This window comes from Schistocerca americana, chromosome 1 (assembly GCF_021461395.2).
Source record: "Schistocerca americana isolate TAMUIC-IGC-003095 chromosome 1, iqSchAmer2.1, whole genome shotgun sequence".
In the NCBI taxonomy this organism is placed as follows: Eukaryota; Metazoa; Arthropoda; class Insecta; order Orthoptera; family Acrididae; genus Schistocerca; species Schistocerca americana.
In genome coordinates this window covers 682791953-682810347 of record NC_060119.1, presented here as the reverse complement: position 1 = coordinate 682810347, position 18395 = coordinate 682791953, and the positions used below count along the sequence as shown (strand labels likewise).

The 18395-nt window shown below is 39.4% G+C and overlaps 1 protein-coding gene across 1 annotated transcript in view; it reads left to right on the top strand.

Annotated features, from left to right (window-relative positions):
• Window positions 1-770: 770 nt before the first annotated feature.
• The window catches only part of LOC124591106 (trichohyalin-like), a 60386-nt gene continuing 42761 nt past the window's right edge, over window positions 771-18395 (top strand). The window contains exon 1 of the mRNA XM_047131711.1: window positions 771-1161. Coding sequence (XP_046987667.1) covers window positions 771-1161 — 391 coding nt within the window. The remainder of the gene's footprint in view (window positions 1162-18395) is intronic.

Here is an 18395-nt window from a genome sequence, read left to right as displayed (position 1 = left end):
GACACTTACACAACTTACAGACAACACTTTAACACGACGTTAACTTGGAGTTCTTTAGCAACTTGATCAAATGTTTAGCCGGGAGAAAAATTATTTAGTAATTACTCAATGTAATAAAATAAGATTATCATTTCCATTTACAAATTAGTTAAATACCAAACCACTGAATAAAACAGCGAACGCCACACTGGCGCCCAGCGTGTGGCCACCAATGCACATTTATTCATTTTAATAATTGAAATTATGATCTATTACAGGTACGGGGTACCAAAACAAACTATTAATCATTGTTTGTTTGTTTCATGAGCATTGACATCTTCCTACCGAACTGCTGTACGAATCTGTATCTGCACTGGTGCCAGACACACTAGTAACTTCACATTAGCAGTGCAGTCCACAACTGTCAATCAATACAGGTAGGAATAGATCTGCATGTTCACAAAATTTACAGCAGCACACCAACGACATTCACTGCGTTTGCAATTTAAAAGTTAAAATCAGTACCTTCAGCCATAAGTAGTAATAATTGAATATTCTGGCTGCGAGAATAATATTTTTGAGTTTTATTTGTGTATATGTGTTAGTTATAAGATCATTTTGTGTCAACTGGTGCCTGTCAGTGATTTATATATTGGTTGTGCTATATTGGTGATAGAATGGTTAAACAAAAGAAAAATAAACCGAATGAGCATACTGATACAGAGATGACATCTGAGTCTCAGGTAGCACAATCTACCCACATTTCTGTCGAATTATTAGAAAATTTAATTATGAATGATAATTTAGAAACTGATCTCCCGGGTGATAGTAAAACCGAGGAGTTGCCAAAACAAACTGACGCTCCTGGATTCAACCAGTTAGGAATTAATGACAATATTTCTTCTGGTCAAGGGGCAGAAGTTAGCAATGCTCAAGCTATGTCCATACAAGATATGCTAACAGCATTATTTGAAAAGTTTACTATTAAAGAGCAGGAGCGTGAAAAACAACGCGAGCTTAAAGAGCGGGAGCGTGAAAGACAACGTCAGCAGGAAAAGGAAAAACGTAGACAGGAAAAGCTTATAGAAAAACAGCAACAGGAGCTCAGGGACCAAGAAAAGGAAAAGAAATTTATGGAAAATATAAACAATATTTTTCTGGAAAGAGATAAAGAAATTGTCCGTAGGATAAATCAAGTGTTGGTCGATCGTGATAATGCTATTACTACCCATTTTAAGCAGGAGATCGATGCAGTAAAAACCGCTATTGAACCGTTAACAAACACTCCAGTTCAAGTCAATAGTCTTCAAACTGAAGTAGACTAGAGAACCAATTCAGAGCTTTGGCTACCGCTGTGGAAACAATGTAGGAGGACATACCCTCGCAAATCCGAAAGCAAGTCCGAACAGAAGGAGCCAGGGTGCTGAGCTCTGAAAATCAAAACTTTGAAAATCTGACAGTATGCAGTAATGACAACACTGGTACTGACAGGCAAAAGATCGCAGATAATCTGACGGTGAATATTAATGCACCACAAGGAAGACCAAATTTTGGTAATCAACCGATATTACCAGAGTAATATGTGTCACCAAGGAACAATAATAACCACCTGTGAAGGATAGCAATTCCATGCACTTAACTACTTTGATGCATGAAGAAAGCCTGATTAAGCATGGACAGTTTCAAATATTTAACGAAGAAAGCAAGAAAAACATACATCCAGTAGTTTTCATTCGAAACTTCAAAAGTGTTCTTCCAAAATCATGGTTGGAAGAACAGAAAATACAGTTCGTGGTTTCACATATTTCTGGTGATGCATCGCTCTGGGTATTAAATGCAGCAGAAACTTGCAAGACTTTCCACGACTTTGAGAAGGCGTTCATTGATCAATTCTGGTCAGCGTCTACTCAAGAGCGACTCCATAAAATTGTTTACGATGCAGAAATGTACAATCCGAAGTCAGGTTCCTTAAGAAAGTACTTTGAAAAATATATTAACATGACCCGATACTGGGATGAGCCAGTAACCACCAGAGACTTATTGCGAGTGTTAAAAGCTAGATTACCCACACATATTAGAGAAAAATTATTTAATGTTACAGATACCGATCTGAAAGAATTTCTGTCTGTAATTGATTCTCTGGATCTAGTGCAAGAAGACACCAGAAAAAATTCTGACGTGATCAGCAATAATAATAGTCCTAATAGAAAAAATTCATGGAATGGAAATAATGGAAATAGGGACGAAGGTTGTCCAAAGAAAAAGAAAAGTAAAGCTTATAGTAACGGAAAATGCAATAATGATAATAGTAGTAGGAATCCCTACAACCAAAATTTTGGTTATCCTAATAATAATAACAGTAATTACCAAAAGGCCGAAGAACACCAACAACCGAATGGTAATCAGAGGCCGTACCACAATGAAAACCCAAACAATAACAATAGCAACCGAAAGAGACGAAATGACAACAGGTCAGACGGTCCATATAAAGACAAGCCTAAAAATATGTGAAGTGACAGTGAATATTGGCGACAGCCAGGGCCAAGTCATTGGCAGCCGCAGCAAAATTCTATCAGTTCAGGTCAGCCAGTAAATTATGTACAGGCTATGCCTATACCAAGCAATCAATATCCACCGTGGTGGGATCCAAGCAGGCCTCCTTCGACTGAAAACTCACAAAATGTTAGAATAGTGGAGGTATCTTCGGAAACAAAACAAAACACTCAGAAGCCAACAAACTAATTTCGGTCCCTATAGGCCTTCGCCAGGTGACCGAGGCCAACAATGAAGGCAATAGGTCGACGGAACAAAAAATTAACATGGTACGGTATCAGGATGGCAACAGGATCGAAGATGAGCTATATCAGGAACTTGCTGTCTCTGATAAGCCACAAAGGGAAAATATCCTAGCAAGTGTCACCGGAGCTGTAAATAGTGTGGCATCTACTATTCTGCTTGACACAGGTGCGAATGTATCAGTTATGAACACGCAGTTTTTCAAGAAGGTATCGAAGATAAGGAGATTGCCGATTTTGCCGGTTGCAAATTGTAAGGTTATAGGGGCATTGAGAAAAAAGGCACAGAGTATAAAATACCAGACACAGGTGGAAGTTTCCTTGGGAAATGATCGCTTATTATGCACGTTCCTACTAATGGATAACTTGTCCATACCGGTGCTTCTGGGTCTTGAGTTCCTTCGGGAAAGAGAAGCTGTAATTGATCTCACCCGTGGGACATGTGCACTTAAGTACCAACAGCGACCCATAACATTAATGCTGAATCGGGAGTTCGGCGCGAACCTACCGCTGATGAGAAAAATGAATCTTTCTGTCAGCAAACAGAAGTTGTTAGTGTTGGATCATAAGCACCCACAGATGTGTCACAAAAATCGAAATAACGATGCACCCAGCAACGTGAGTGACATCGTCACAACAATAGAAGAGAAAGTACAGGACGCAACTTGCATTAATGCTTCAGTGGCTAGACAATTAACAGAATTATTATCCGGATACCTCGAAGTATTCAATGAACGCCCCGGAATCATAAAAGATTACCAGTATAACATGAAAGTATATCCACACAAGACCTATTGCAGAGCATCTTACTCGGTCCCCTGGACTAATAAAAACGAAGTGAATGTACAAAGGACCAATCAGAAGTGCAAGTGCACTATCCCATAACTGTAAATATAATGTTTATGGTAAAATAATTAGCAGTAATAATTTGATAACGTTATTTATGTATTAATTTATAAGCTTTTATGTCAAGTATTACACTGTAATGTTTTTGAATTATTTGAACAATGAGTAGAGAATCTCCGTAATAAATGTATTTTTGATCTAAAAGGGATCAATAAATTGATAAACACTTGAGTGTTATTGCATTAAATGTGAGGAATTTTACCTTCCTATACGTAGGATAGAAATGATTAAAATGCTTAAGTAATATATTTGTTCGTGTGTCAGAATGGATATAACAAAAATATTTTCATAAGATTACGTCATGTAGTCCCACACACGTAGCGAGTGCTGGTGGTGTGTCAGCTGTGTGACTGAGAAAAATAAATAAATAAATAAATAAAAAATAAAATAAACTGCTTTCACCACTAATGAAGCGAAATCTGATTGTGTACTGATTTACGTACACGGTTTCATTACAAAATCATTTAAAATGCTCTTATAGCAACATTCCGGTTAGATAAAGCGAACATGGACATCTGTCCCACAAGCATGGTAAATAACAATCAAAAAAAAATTAAAAATTGAAATATATAAATATGTGTGTGGTTCATGGTGTGGGTTCCTGTAGTCATGTCCTAGCTCGTGAACCACGGGCAACGTATGAGTGGGCAAGTAAGTGGTCCCGACAGTCGGGATACCAGTTACTTTGCAATAAGGCTGGGCACCTCGGACATATTCTGAGTCGTGGTCACCTTTTTCTCATATGGCAAAGACTACCAAATCCACCGGTTAGTCCCTCAACCGTTAGGGGTAAAACTCTGTGGGACTCAGGGCAAGTAAGGCTAGCAACCTGCTTCCCTGATACTTTAAATATGATGCTGGCAACAATCAGAGCAAAATGCCTCAGACCTTTGGAGGTGACGGAGTCCCACCTCTAACTGGCAAACCTGGGACTTCTAAGATACGACTTGGCAAACAAATGGTAATGAGATGGGGAGCTATTAATATCAATGGGGGCTACTCTGGGAAGAAGGTAGAGCTGGCAGAGGCTGCAAGTAAGATGGGGCTGGACGTTTTAGCAGTTAGTGACATTTGGGTAAGGGGTGCGAAAGAAGAGGAAGTGGGAGAATACAAGGTCTACCTGTCAGGAGTCAAAGCAGGAATAGCACAATGGGGTGTAGGGCTTTACGATCAGTAATGTTTCAGATTTCGAGGTAGAATGGGATAGGAATGATGATGGAAATAGGATCACATTTGAGGAAGTGGAGAAAATGGTCAATAGATTGCAGTGCAATAAAGCAGCTGGGGTGGAGGAAATTAAGTCGGAACTCATCAAATACAGTGGAATGTCAGGTCTTAAATGGCTACACAGGATAATTGAAATTGTCTGGGAGTCGGGACCGGTTCCATCAGACTGGACAAAAGCAGTAATCACACCAATCTTTAAACATGGAAACAGGAAAGATTGTAACAACTACAGAGGTATCTCTTTAATCAGCGTTGTGGGTAAAATCTTCTCAGGTATTGTTGAAAGGAAAGTGCGAGTATTAGTTGAGGATCAATTGGATGAAAATCAGTGTGGGTTTACGCCTCTTAGAGGTTGTCAGGACCAGATCTTTAGCTTGGGGCAAATAATGGAGAAGTGTTATAAGTGGAACAGGGAATTGTATCTATGCTTTATAGATCTAGAAAAGGCATATGACCGGGTTCCTAGGAGGAAGTTACTGTCTGTTCTACGAGATTATGGAATAGGAGACAAACTTTTGCAAGCAATTAAAGGTCTTTACATGGATAGTCCCATCTGTCAGGTGGTCTTCCTCTAGGCCTCCGGTGCTCTCTCGGACTCCACTCCAGTACTAGCTTCGTCCAAGAAGATCGCTGGTAACACCTGGCAGAGAACTGCCCAAGACCGTCCCACTTGGAGAAGACTTCTGAAAGCCTACCTGAATCCACAACTCGAAGAGGCCACATCATCTAATGATTGAATTGGCTAATGATGATGATGATGATGATGACATGGATAGTCAGGCAGCAGTTAGAGTTGACAGTAAATTGAGTTCATGGTTCAGAGTAGTTTCAGGGGTAAGACAAGGCTGCAACCTGTCTCCGCTGTTGTTCATATTATTTATGGATCATATGTTGAAAACAATGGACTGGCTGGGTGAGAGTAAGATACGTGAACACAAAATAAGCAGTCTTGCATATGCGGATGACTTAGTTGTGATGGCAGATTCGATTGAAAGTTTGGAAAGTAATATTTAAGAGCTAGATCAGAAATGTAAGGACTGTGGTATGAAGATTAGCATCTCCAAAACGAAAGTAATGTCAGTAGGAAAGAAATATAAACGGATTGAGTGCCAAATAGGAGGAACAAAGTTAGAACAGGTGGACGGTTTCAAGTACTTAGGATGCATATTCTCACAGGATGGCAACATGGTGAAAGAACTGGAAGCGAGGTGTAGCAAAGCTAATGCAGTGAGCGCTCAGCTACGATCTACTCTCTTCTGCAAGAAGGAAGTCAGTACCAAGACTAAGTTATCTGTGCACCGTTCAATCTTTCGACCAACTTTGTTGTATGGGAGTGAAAGCTGGGTGGATTCAGGTTGCCTTATCAACAAGGTTGAGGTTACGGATATGAAAGTAGCTAGGATGATTGCAGGTACTAGTAGATGGGAACAATGGCAGGAGGGTGTCCACAATGAGGAAATCAAAGAAAAACTGGGAATGAACTCTATAGATGTAGCAGTCAAGGCGAACAGGCTTAGATGGTGGGGTCATGTTAGACGCATGGGAGAAGCAAGGTTACCCAAGAGACTCATGGGCGCAGCAGTAGAGGGTAGGAGGAGTCGGGGCAGACCAAGGAGAAGGTGCCTGGATTCGGTTAACAATGATTTTGAAGTAATAGGTTTAATATCAGAAGAGGCACCAATGTTAGCACTGAATAGGGGTCATGGAGGAATTTTGTAAGGGGGCTATGCTCCAGACTGAACGCTGAAAGGCATAATCAGGCATCATAATGATGATGATGATGAATGATAAATATATGTATCTGTAATAAAAATGGAAATGTACTGTTATCTGGACAGTTCAGTAATGATCTCATGGTCAAGATAATGTAGCAGATTCTGAAAGTTTTATATTGTTTCATGTTTATGTGACAGTGTAAAATTTTAAATTTTGTTATTCAGTCATGGTAATATGAACTTACGTGCAAGTGTATCATACCTCATTATTTGAAAAGTGTCATTTGCATATAAATTGTCTGTTAAGTACTCTGGGAAACTTCTGACAGCAATCAGAACAGTTAAACGTGTTTTGCAGGAACTAGTGGACGCGTGAAGAACTGTGAATTACATTGTGAATAATGATGAACAGTGATAAAAACTGTGATCACGTAACCTTATGAACGCTCTTGGAGTGTCGAAGGTAGCAGCAACGCTATGAACGTTGAGTACTGTTGACTGTATTAATAATTAACTTGAACTGATGACCTTTAGTAGTTTGGTATGAAGCGTCTCCGCGTGCCAAATTTAATGTGACAGACTGTGCAGCCAGCCGCGCGGCAAAACAATAATGCAACGTTGGCTACGCAGCGCGTCGCGAAAATATTTACATTCCGCTTAAGTAAACGAAGCACACTATGGACACTTGTATGATTAACGGTGCAGTGTTCAAAATGTGCATATTGTGATAAACTTACATGTGAATCACTACATTGTGTTGAACAGTGTCAAAATACAGAACATACTCCAAAAACAGTATAATTCCATCCGTGTGAATGCAAGTGAAATGGACACTAATAAACTTTTCCTCAGGATGAGAATAGCAATTATCTTGTCACTGATGCTTGTATTTTGACATTTCATGTACCCGTCTTAAACTGAGGGACGTGGGAAAGGAGAAACAAGGCCTGCTGCAGCGCGACTTCTAGCCAGCAGCAGATCCAAACCACGATGCAGCCGACGGCAACCGACGCCCCACCGACTCGGCCGGGGGCGGTCCAGCAGCAGCCACTACCTGTCTGCGGTCCAACGGCTCGACACGAGGGCGGTCTTACGACGTCAGCAGCAAATTCTTATGACATTCGATAAATGAGTTACTTTGGAAATTATGATATACCACCATGAAAAAACTTCATTATCTCAGATGCTTACAACAGAGTCATAAACTTGCATTTTCCAGCGTATTTTATTACATTCATGTCAAGCCTGACTGTTAAAAGTAGGTGTCTGTATTTTCTTGAAGCTCCTTGGACGGTTTTATTCCCGGTTTTCCGAGTCCAGTGATCCCAAATGGGGAGGGGGAATAAGTTAATCCGGGAAGTATCCGCAGCAATTTCCGAGATAGTACAGTCACTGATGTCATTTGAAGTACTCGATTCAACTATAATTTTATCATGTCTAAAACAACATTGAAACTAAACATTTGCATCTTGAGAGTAGCAAATCTACGTGGATTACGTGGACTGATAAAAAAAATATACAATAAATAAACTAATTTTTTTTCTCAGCCCAAGGGGCATTGTAACATCCACTAGATAAATTTTTGGCTACAGTGCGACGAGAGGAAATTATGCCTCTAACAGTTATAAACATTATCTATTCGACGTATGAAAAAAACAGTGAAAACTTATAAATATTAATTATTTATATAATATTCTATGATGTAATTGGACATGTCGATGTGTATCATACAAAGACAATGATAATTGTAAATTACTTTTATGATCTGCGTTTGTCTTCCTTTGTTTTTACCTTTTGTTGGTTGGCTTTTATAAGTTGCGGACGCATATCAAACTGAGGTCTGTTAAGAAATTGTAATTATTTGTTAATTATTACTTGAAAATAAAGTTCATTATTATTATAAATATGAGTGATTAATTATTTGTAACTCTAATTCCTCTCTCAGTAAGCATTATCTGTGTTAATTATTATTTCTTTCCGCTGCAACAAGCGCAGCCATCGATGATAGCGATTTGTATCGCGTGTTTGTCTGTGTTTTCCTTAGAAACAAATCAAATGTTTGCTTGATGAAGTGTTTAATAACCATTTTAAATATTTAATTATTTGCTCTAACAATAGAAAGTCTCTATCAATTGTCTGCCGCCATCTTAACAATTATCTCAGCTGCAAATTCAAATTTAAATTACCCAACTCTGCAGAATAAATGCCGAAGGTGATACAAATGTGTAAAAATAAATGTGCACCGGTGGTCCCGAACTCATTTTAATGAAAATAATTCGGATCAAATTGGTTGGTGCTCATAGCACGAACGTTATAACAAACTTTTCTAGCTGATATATGGAGCGGCAATTAAGTACACACGAGTTGCGAAGAATATTATTTCAGGTAACATACGTCAGTGTTGTGCCCGGCTGATATTCGGTGGTTTTAATGATCATTTTGCTGAAGATAACTGCTTCCATCTTAATCAATAGTTATATAGAATCTGTTGTATGAACTGTGATTTAGTGACACTTACACAACTTACAGACAACACTTTAACATGACGTTAACTTGGAGTTCTTTAGCAACTTGATCAAATCCTTAGCCGGGGGAAAAATTATTTAGTAATTACTCAATGTAATAAAATAAGATTATCATTTCCATTTACAAATTAGTTAAATACCAAACCTCTGAATAACACAGCAAACGCCACAATTGGTGTGCAAGGTCGTTACTTTTGACCCAAATGAATTCTTTCAAAATTTAAAACTCATGAACTAAGGAAAATAGTACACAAATGGGCTGTCAGTATACAAGAGCAGGGTAGCAGGGTTCCACAAGAACAGGTAAACAATGGGTGATGCATCACTTCTGGTGATAAGGTAACGGGTAGATAGAAGAAGATTTATAGGCCAGATAAAGAACTAATCACTTCCAATGTCAGGTTATATAACCACTGTCAGGTTACACACTTGGCTGGTTCTATTCAAGATCACCCCCACATGCCACTTCCCCCAGGGAATCATTGGCTATTGGTCAAAGTCACTCAGGGGAAACCTAAGCTACTCCCCTCCACCCCTCTCCTGTTTCTTCCCAAAGTCGCTGGACCATGAGATCGAATCACCTCCAACATTATCTTTATCTTGTATACTGCATCATTTGAGTCAGTGTGGTTCACTCAGGAACTGGGTAGCACAGGGAGAGGATACACAAATTAATGTTATTACGTTAACCCATATCACTTTAGGTGCATTTGGTAATAACAATTATTATTACATTGTTTCAGGCACCCGCAGATAGCACATCCAAGCAGATACATTAGCACTCTCATTATTTAACAGTTTCACGTATTTTAGACCCTTTTTCCGTATGTTGCCCATATTTTCCACAATTTTAAGTTTTCCACATTTTTCCTTTTTTCCATTACATTGCATATTTTTCCACAGTTTGACCCAATTACATGAGTTCCATCCCACTGCTCTTGACATTACATCAACATCATGTGCTGTCACATTGTGGTGACATTGTATCAACATCATCATGATGTAGCATCACACTGACGTCATGATGCACACAGCTATACTCGTAAGAAACAATGTAACAAACCATGGCTTACTAAGAGTATAAAAATATCTTGTAACCGGAAAAGGGAAATGTATCTGACAGCAAGAAAGAGTAGTGACCCAGAAACTATCAAACATTATAAAAACTACTGTGCTATATCAAGAAAAGTTATTAAAAATCCAGAAGTATGTGTATCATGTCTGAAATCAACAATTCTGATAATAAAATTAAAACAATTTGGAATATTATTAAAAGAGAAACAGGTCAACCAAGAGCACAGGAAGACAGTATTACCATCAAATTGAATGAAAACTTTATGAACAAAAAGTCAGAAGTTGAAAATATTTTTAATAATCATTTTCTAAATGTTGTGGATATAGTAGGATCCAGGTGTTCATTAGAAGATGCTAGGCTGTTAATGGAAGGGGCCATACCTATGCAATTTGGTAGAATTGAAATCTCACCCACTTCTCCCTCTGAAATTAGGAAAATAATAAACCTGCTTAAAAGCAAAAACTCACATGGAATTGATGGCATTTCCAGCAAAATACTAAAAGCTTGTTCTCAATATATAAGTAAGATTCTCAGCCACCTGTGTAATAGCTCTCTGGAACAGGGCGTTTTCCCTGATAGACTGAAATTTGCTATTGTTATACCTTTGCATAAGAAAGGGGATAGATCTGATGTCAATAATTACCGTCCAATCTCCCTTCTAACAGCTTTATCCAAAATTTTTGAGAAAGTAATGTAATCAGGAGTAGCTTCACATATTTGTAAAAATGAAGTACTAGCAAAATGTCAGTTTGGTTTCCAGAAAGGTTTTTCAACAGAAAATGCCATATATGCTTTCACCAATCAAATTTTGACTTATCTGAATAACCGAACACCACCCATTGGGATTTTTTGTGATCTCTCAAAGGCTTTTGATTGTGTAAATCATGAAATTCTGCTAGACAAGCTCAAGTATTGTGGCATGAGTGGGAACAGTGCACAAATGGTTTAATTCGTACCTAACTGGAAGAGTGCAGAAAGTTGAAATAAGCAGTTCTCATAATATGCAAAGATCAGCACATTCCTCAAACTGGGGAACTATCAAGAATGGGGTTCCACAAGGGTCAGTCTTGGGTCCTTTGTTGTTCTTAATATACACTCCTGGAAATGGAAAAAAGAACACATTGACACTGGTGTGTCAGACCCACCATACTTGCTCCGGACACTGCGAGAGGGCTGTACAAGCAATGATCACACGCACGGCACAGCGGACACACCAGGAACGGCGGTGTTGGCCGTCGAATGGCGCAAGCTGCGCAGCATTTGTGCACCGCCGCCGTCAGTGTCAGCCAGTTTGCCGTGGCATACGGAGCTCCATCGCAGTCTTTAACACTGGTAGCATGCCGCGACAATGTGGACGTGAACCGTATGTGCAGTTGACGGACTTTGAGCGAGGGCGTATAGTGGGCATGCGGGAGGCCGGGTGGACGTACCGCCGAATTGCTCAACACGTGGGACGTGAGGTCTCCACAGTACATCGATGTTGTCGCCAGTGGTCGGCGGAAGGTGCACATGCCTGTCGACCTGGGACCGGACCGCAGCGACGCACGGATGCACGCCAAGACCGTAGGATCCTACGCAGTGCCGTATGGGACCACACCGCCACTTCCCAGCAAATTAGGGACACTGTTGCTCCTGGGGTATCGGCGAGGACCATTCGCAACCGTCTCCACGAAGCTGGGCTACGGTCCCGCACACTGTTAGGCCGTCTTCCGCTCACGCCCCAACATCGTGCAGCCCGCCTCCAGTGGTGTCGCGACAGGCGTGAATGGAGGGACGAATGGAGACGTGTCGTCTTCAGCGATGAGAGTCGCTTCTGCCTTGGTGCCAATGACGGTCGTATGCGTGTTTGGCGCCGTGCAGGTGAGCGCCACAATCAGGACTGCATACGACTGAGGCACACAGGGCCAACACCCGGCATCATGGTGTGGGGAGCGATCTCCTACACTGGCCGTACACCATTGGTGATCGTCGAGGGGACACTGACTAGTGCACGGTACATCCAAACCGTCATCGAACCCATCGTTCTACCATTCCTAGACCGGCAAGGGAACTTGCTGTTCCAACAGGACAATGCACGTCCGCATGTATCCCGTGCCACCCAACGTGCTCTAGAAGGTGTAAGTCAACTACCCTGGCCAGCAAGATCTCCGGATCTGTCCCCCATTGAGCATGTTTGGGACTGGATGAAGCGTCGTCTCACGCGGTCTGCACGTCCAGCACGAACGCTGGTCCAACTGAGGCGCCAGGTGGAAATGGCATGGCAAGCCGTTCCACAGGACTACATCCAGCATCTCTACGATCGTCTCCATGGGAGAATAGCAGCCTGCATTGCTGCGAAAGGTGGATATACACTGTACTAGTGCCGACATTGTGCATGCTCTGTTGCCTGTGTCTATGTGCCTGTGGTTCTGTCAGTGTGATCATGTGATGTATCTGACCCCAGGAATGTGTCAATAAAGTTTCCCCTTCCTGGGACAATGAATTCACGATGTTCTTATTTCAATTTCCAGGAGTGTATATTAATGAATTGCCATTCCATATTCATGAAGAGGCAAAGTTAGTTCTCTTTGCTAATGATACAAGTATAGTAATCACATCTGACAAACAGGAATTAACTGATGAAATTGTCAATAATGTCTTTCAGAAAATTACTAAGTGGTTCCTTGTAAACGGACTCTCACTGAATTTTGATAAGACACAGTACATACAGTTCCGTACAGTAAATGGTATGACACCATTAATAAATATAGACCTTAATCAGAAGCATATAGCTAAGGTAGAATATTCAAAATTTTTAGGTGTGTCCATTGATGAGAGATTAAATTGGAAGAAACACATTGATGATCTCCTGAAACGTTTGAGTTCAGCTACTTATGCAATAAGGGCCATTGCAAATTTTGGTGATAAACATCTTAGTAAATTAGCTTACTACGCCTATTTTCACTCATTGCTTGCATATGACATCATATTTTGGGGTAATTCATCACTGAGGAATATAGTATTTATTGCACAAAAGCGTGTAATCAGAATAATAGCTGGAGTCCACCGAAGATCATCCTGCAGACATTTATTTAAGGACCTAGGGATATTCACAGTAGCTTCTCAGTATATATACTCTCTTACGAAATTTGTTATTAACAACCAAACCCAATTCAAAAGTAATAGCAGTGTGCATAACTACAATACTAGGAGAATGGATGATGTTCACTATTCAAGATTAGATCTAACTTTGGCACAGAAAGTGGTGAATTATACTGCCACTTAAGTCTTTGGTCACTTACCAAATAGTATCAGAAGTCTGATAGATAACCAACAAGTATTTAAGAAGAAATTAAAAGAATTTCTGAATGACAACTCCTTCTACTGCATAGAGGAATTTTTAGATATAAATTTAAAAAAAAAGAAAAAACCAAACAAAAAAATAATAAACAAATAAAAAAAGAGTTGTTGCATTAACTTAATTATGTTGTTAAATTAACTTAATTATGCCATGTACTGGAAAATTTGACTCGTTTCACATCATTACGAAATATTGTATTCATGATCCATGGAACTAGTATTAATCTAATCTAATCTAATCTAATCTGAGTCTCAGTCTTGGTTCTATAGGAAGTAGCTTACTCCAGTAACGTGGCAGACAAATTGATTTCAGTCATCTGGCAGAGTAACTTTGGATTCCACCATCAAATTGGCCATGAAACAGCTGTCGAATTGATTTTAGTCATCTGGCAGAGTAACTTTGAATTTCACCAACAAATCGTCCATGGAACAGCTGTCCCATATTTCTGTTCTGTGTGATCGATTTCCATGTTAGAACTGTAGGCATACAGAGCACAGTGTTATAAACCATTATAGGTATTGAACGTAATTTTTTATGTAGAAGATTGGGGCATGGTATGTATTGCATCCTGCCATTAACGAATAATCCATTAAAACTACATTATTCCACAATATGTACACATCAAGCTGAAACATAACACTCATGTGTTCTAATTTTAGGAGTCATAACCCGAAACGATTTCATGATTACATAATCAACAAAATACAAGCTAATATTATATCCCATTCGATAAAATTACAGAATAGCCCTTGGACTACACATACAACAACTTTAGTAGGTAACGGTGTAAGTCTACTCAACAACCATTACCTCCTTCACGTATCAGGAAGGCATAATCAGTTTTATGTCGTTACCAGCAAGACATTCAGGTCCTCTAGGGATGTATAGCTATTTTCTGCATTCTCAGATCTACTGGCATTATATTTTCTCGTAATATTAACACAAACAAAAAATTAAAAATGACCTCTCGGAAACTATTGTATTCAGTACTGATTTGCTAACGATGAATAGGCAGTCAACGCCAAGAGGTAGTCCACAGTAGATTTGTAAGCATCGCTGTTTGGTAGTTTCATAGTTTTATAGAGGTGTAGCTGAAGGGTGGTTCTGTCATGTAGAGTATTACCTGACAGATGGAAGAAAGGAGTCATATCCCACATTACCAAAATAAACTCGCACCATAGATGTTTTGCGTAGAACTGGTGATCTTTTGTCAGGATTTGTTTCATCGAGCCCTGAACTGTATCGTTTTACTTAGAACCGGGCCAGGAAGTCAAACTTTTGAATCCTGATCTCGAAATTTGCATATGATTGGGCAGGATTCAGATTATGATTTCTGATTATGGAATATGGTAAAGTATTGTCATTTCGGGTCAAAATTTAGTTTCCTAGAATCCTGTGATCTTGATTTTGTACTGGTTGCATTCAGATACTGGGATTTGTATCGAACTGTTGTCCCATGTAGTCTTGTGATACGGACTAGGCAAATGCTTAGTGTTAGTTGTATATAACTTTACCTACTTGTACTGTGTTCCATTTTAACGAGTAGCATGATAGTCTTTTTTTCTTCTTTTTTGTGGGATAAGAAATTAACTTTCTGTCAGATAGATTCCTTTTTTCAGTTTAATAATTTGACAGAATTGTGATCAATTAGATCAGCGGTAGCTAGAATTATTAGCTCGAACGTACTTATCTATGAGTTTCTCTTTCTTTTTTCCGGCTCAGTATTTTCTGTGTTTGATGATCCGTGGTTTCTGCACCACGTGTTGCGCAGCCATCGGCGGCGATTATTTTGGGAGGATTAATATTTGTGTAATAATGAGTGTATACGATATGCTGTGTGTGCGAAGTTAGAGAACGTTTACGGAAGCTTTGGATTTCGGGAACGCATTGACAGAATCAACGTGACGCAGTATCCGTTACTTCGTGTTAGATTAGTACAGGAAATTACTGCATCAGATGTGAACCAATTCGATTCAACACGAGGAAACCAGATCATCTACGTTCCACGAAAGGTAATTAGTGTAATCTGACTAGTCGCAGCGCGCCGAGCAAAAATTCAAAATACGAGGTTTGTATCGCATGCAGGCAGTGTGGGACACGTTGCTGGAACGCGGAAGTTCTGCTTAGTTGTGCACAGGAAGAGGAAGCAGGCTGAACATTGACGGACACATAGGACAGGAGCTAGCGACGAGTGGGCATTGACTGGGAACTTCATGGCGACGATAATTCTTGTAAGGGGTAGATCTGCAAGTTTTTATGAATATTTGAACTGGGAAGTGCGAGAGTGATTTTATTTGCTCAAACTACTGTGATGAATAAATAAGCAGAAACGTATTAACGAATTGTAAATTTGCTGAAAATTTTTTGCTTCGTATGTTCAATTACGACGAGGATTATAGGCACATTAGAAAGAAGCATTGGGAGTGCGTCACCCTGGTAATATGAATTATATTTCATCGTGTTACACAGAAGTGAGAGCATTTCGGCACTCGATTAAGTCGTTTTTAATGTCTGAGTATATGTTTTGCGCAGTATGTGAATATACCTTTCGACATCACTGAGAGCGCTCGAGTACTCAATTTGTAGGAACCGGCAGTTAACGGTACAAAGGAGGATCGCGATCGGCGTGAGAAATTTGAAAGAAGTCAAGAAATTATGGTACTCGTGTATCTCAGAAAACCTACAACTCGGTAAATTGTGAGGAAGAGCGAATTTGGACCAAGCTAGTGCCGAGGGCAGGTATGGAGTTGTGGAGGGTACTCTGAATTATATCGTAAGTGAAAGCGATTGTGGAATTACTGCTAGTACTAACGAAAGTCACGACGATCAGGGCAAAGAGCAGGAGAAAAATTACAAGCTAACAACATCATAGTCACAAGAGCTGATAAAGGGAAAAGCACAGTACTGATCATAAAGAAATTTCATCTCCTCTAACAATATCACAAAACTGAAGTCTGACCCTACAACACTCTTCCAGAAATATATAAAATACAACCTCAAAGACATCAGACATATACTCACAGATAAACAAAACAACACATCACACTGAAGAACCTAAAAGCACCAACATTCAGAAGACAACACAAGGTCCACAAGCCCCACATCCCATTGAGACGTGTCATTGATTTCATGAATACACCATCATACCACGTGGCAAATCACATGAACAAAATCATAATGCAACATTATAAAATGAAAAACAGCAGAAAAATAAAAAAAACATCAATCAGCTCATAACACTAATAATAGACTTACACATCCCACAAACAGCACCACTCATCTCTCAACATAGAGAACATGTACACCTCAATAACCACTGCCGACAGAATGAGATTAACTGAATCAAACTTACTGACATACGACAAACTTCCTGCAGACAACATTATTGAAATAACTAAAACCGTCCTAGTAATCACATCTGAAAATTACTTCCAATTTGAAAAGGAATTTTACTTACAAGAAGATGGGCTTCCAATGGGATTCCGATTTTCAGGAACTGTGGAAAACATATTCATCCACCATATAGAAAACACAGTCTTTGGTACAGTCATCACAAAGGAAGGACACTAAATTGTCTACTGTTACAGATATGTGAATAAGATAATCTGTATAGTAGATGGACCAATAGAGAAAATTGATAAACTTCACACAGATGTAAACAACATACATAAAAATCTTCAGTTCACCATGGAAAAAGAAACACAGTAGCAAATACATTTCTTGGATATAACAATAAAGAGAGACAACAATAAACATAATTTGACATCTTCACAAAGCCAACAGCAACAGACATAATGATATGTGCTTCATCCAACCACCAACAAAATAAAAATAAAATAGCAGACCTATGATACATGTTACACATACTAAATAACATCCCACTCAACAAAGAAAACTATGAAAAAGAATTAAAACAATACAACTCACAGACACAAACAATTGTTAAAACACCCATATAGTACAATAACTCAACCAGAAAATTAAAACACACACAAAGATAAATGAAACAAGCAGAGAACATGAACACCAAAGAACCACGCAGACACTACAGCACACACAGAAACACAAAAGAGTACCACTCATCACATTAATAACAGAAAAAAATGGTAAACTTTTACGTGCAAACACAAAGCAACACACAAAATAGTAAATATACTAAATAAACAGGGATTACCCATAGCTCAATAAATACCAAAGAGCAGGTACATACCAGCTAGAGTGCCAAGAATGTAAATCAGTATATCTGGGGATGACAAGCATGAACATCAAAACTAGATATAAAGAACATATAAGAAATTGAAAATATGAAAATAGCCATTCTACCTTCGTCAAACACCTGGTAAAACGTGATCAGGAACCTACCAACAAGGAACATGACATGGCAGATATCTGAGTGAATAATCTTGACAAAAAGGTTCTGACATTGCAAGAAAACATTCACTACAAACAGCCATTGCAATGGAAAAGAAGGTACTCAGCAGCCAAATCCATTTAAGGAATAACTCTCTGATCATGCTAGCAATTGAAACAATAACAAACCGAAATGTCTTTCTTTTTTCTTTGGGCCTTTGCCCCGCTTCAACGCGGGGACTGTCGTGTTATTACGGATTTAGCAGTGTTAGTTGCAGAGGGTGGCTCGATGTTCTTCCTGCCACCACCCCGAACCCACAGGGATGAAAGTAGTGTACACCAGCTGTCTGTGTCTAGTGTAAGCCAAGAAATACTGCAAACGATTTTAGATGTCTGTGAGTCGTGTAACTGAAGCAGAACGTGGCGATCAGCACGGTATTCACCCAGTGGGATATGAGAAACCACCTAAAAACCACATCCGGG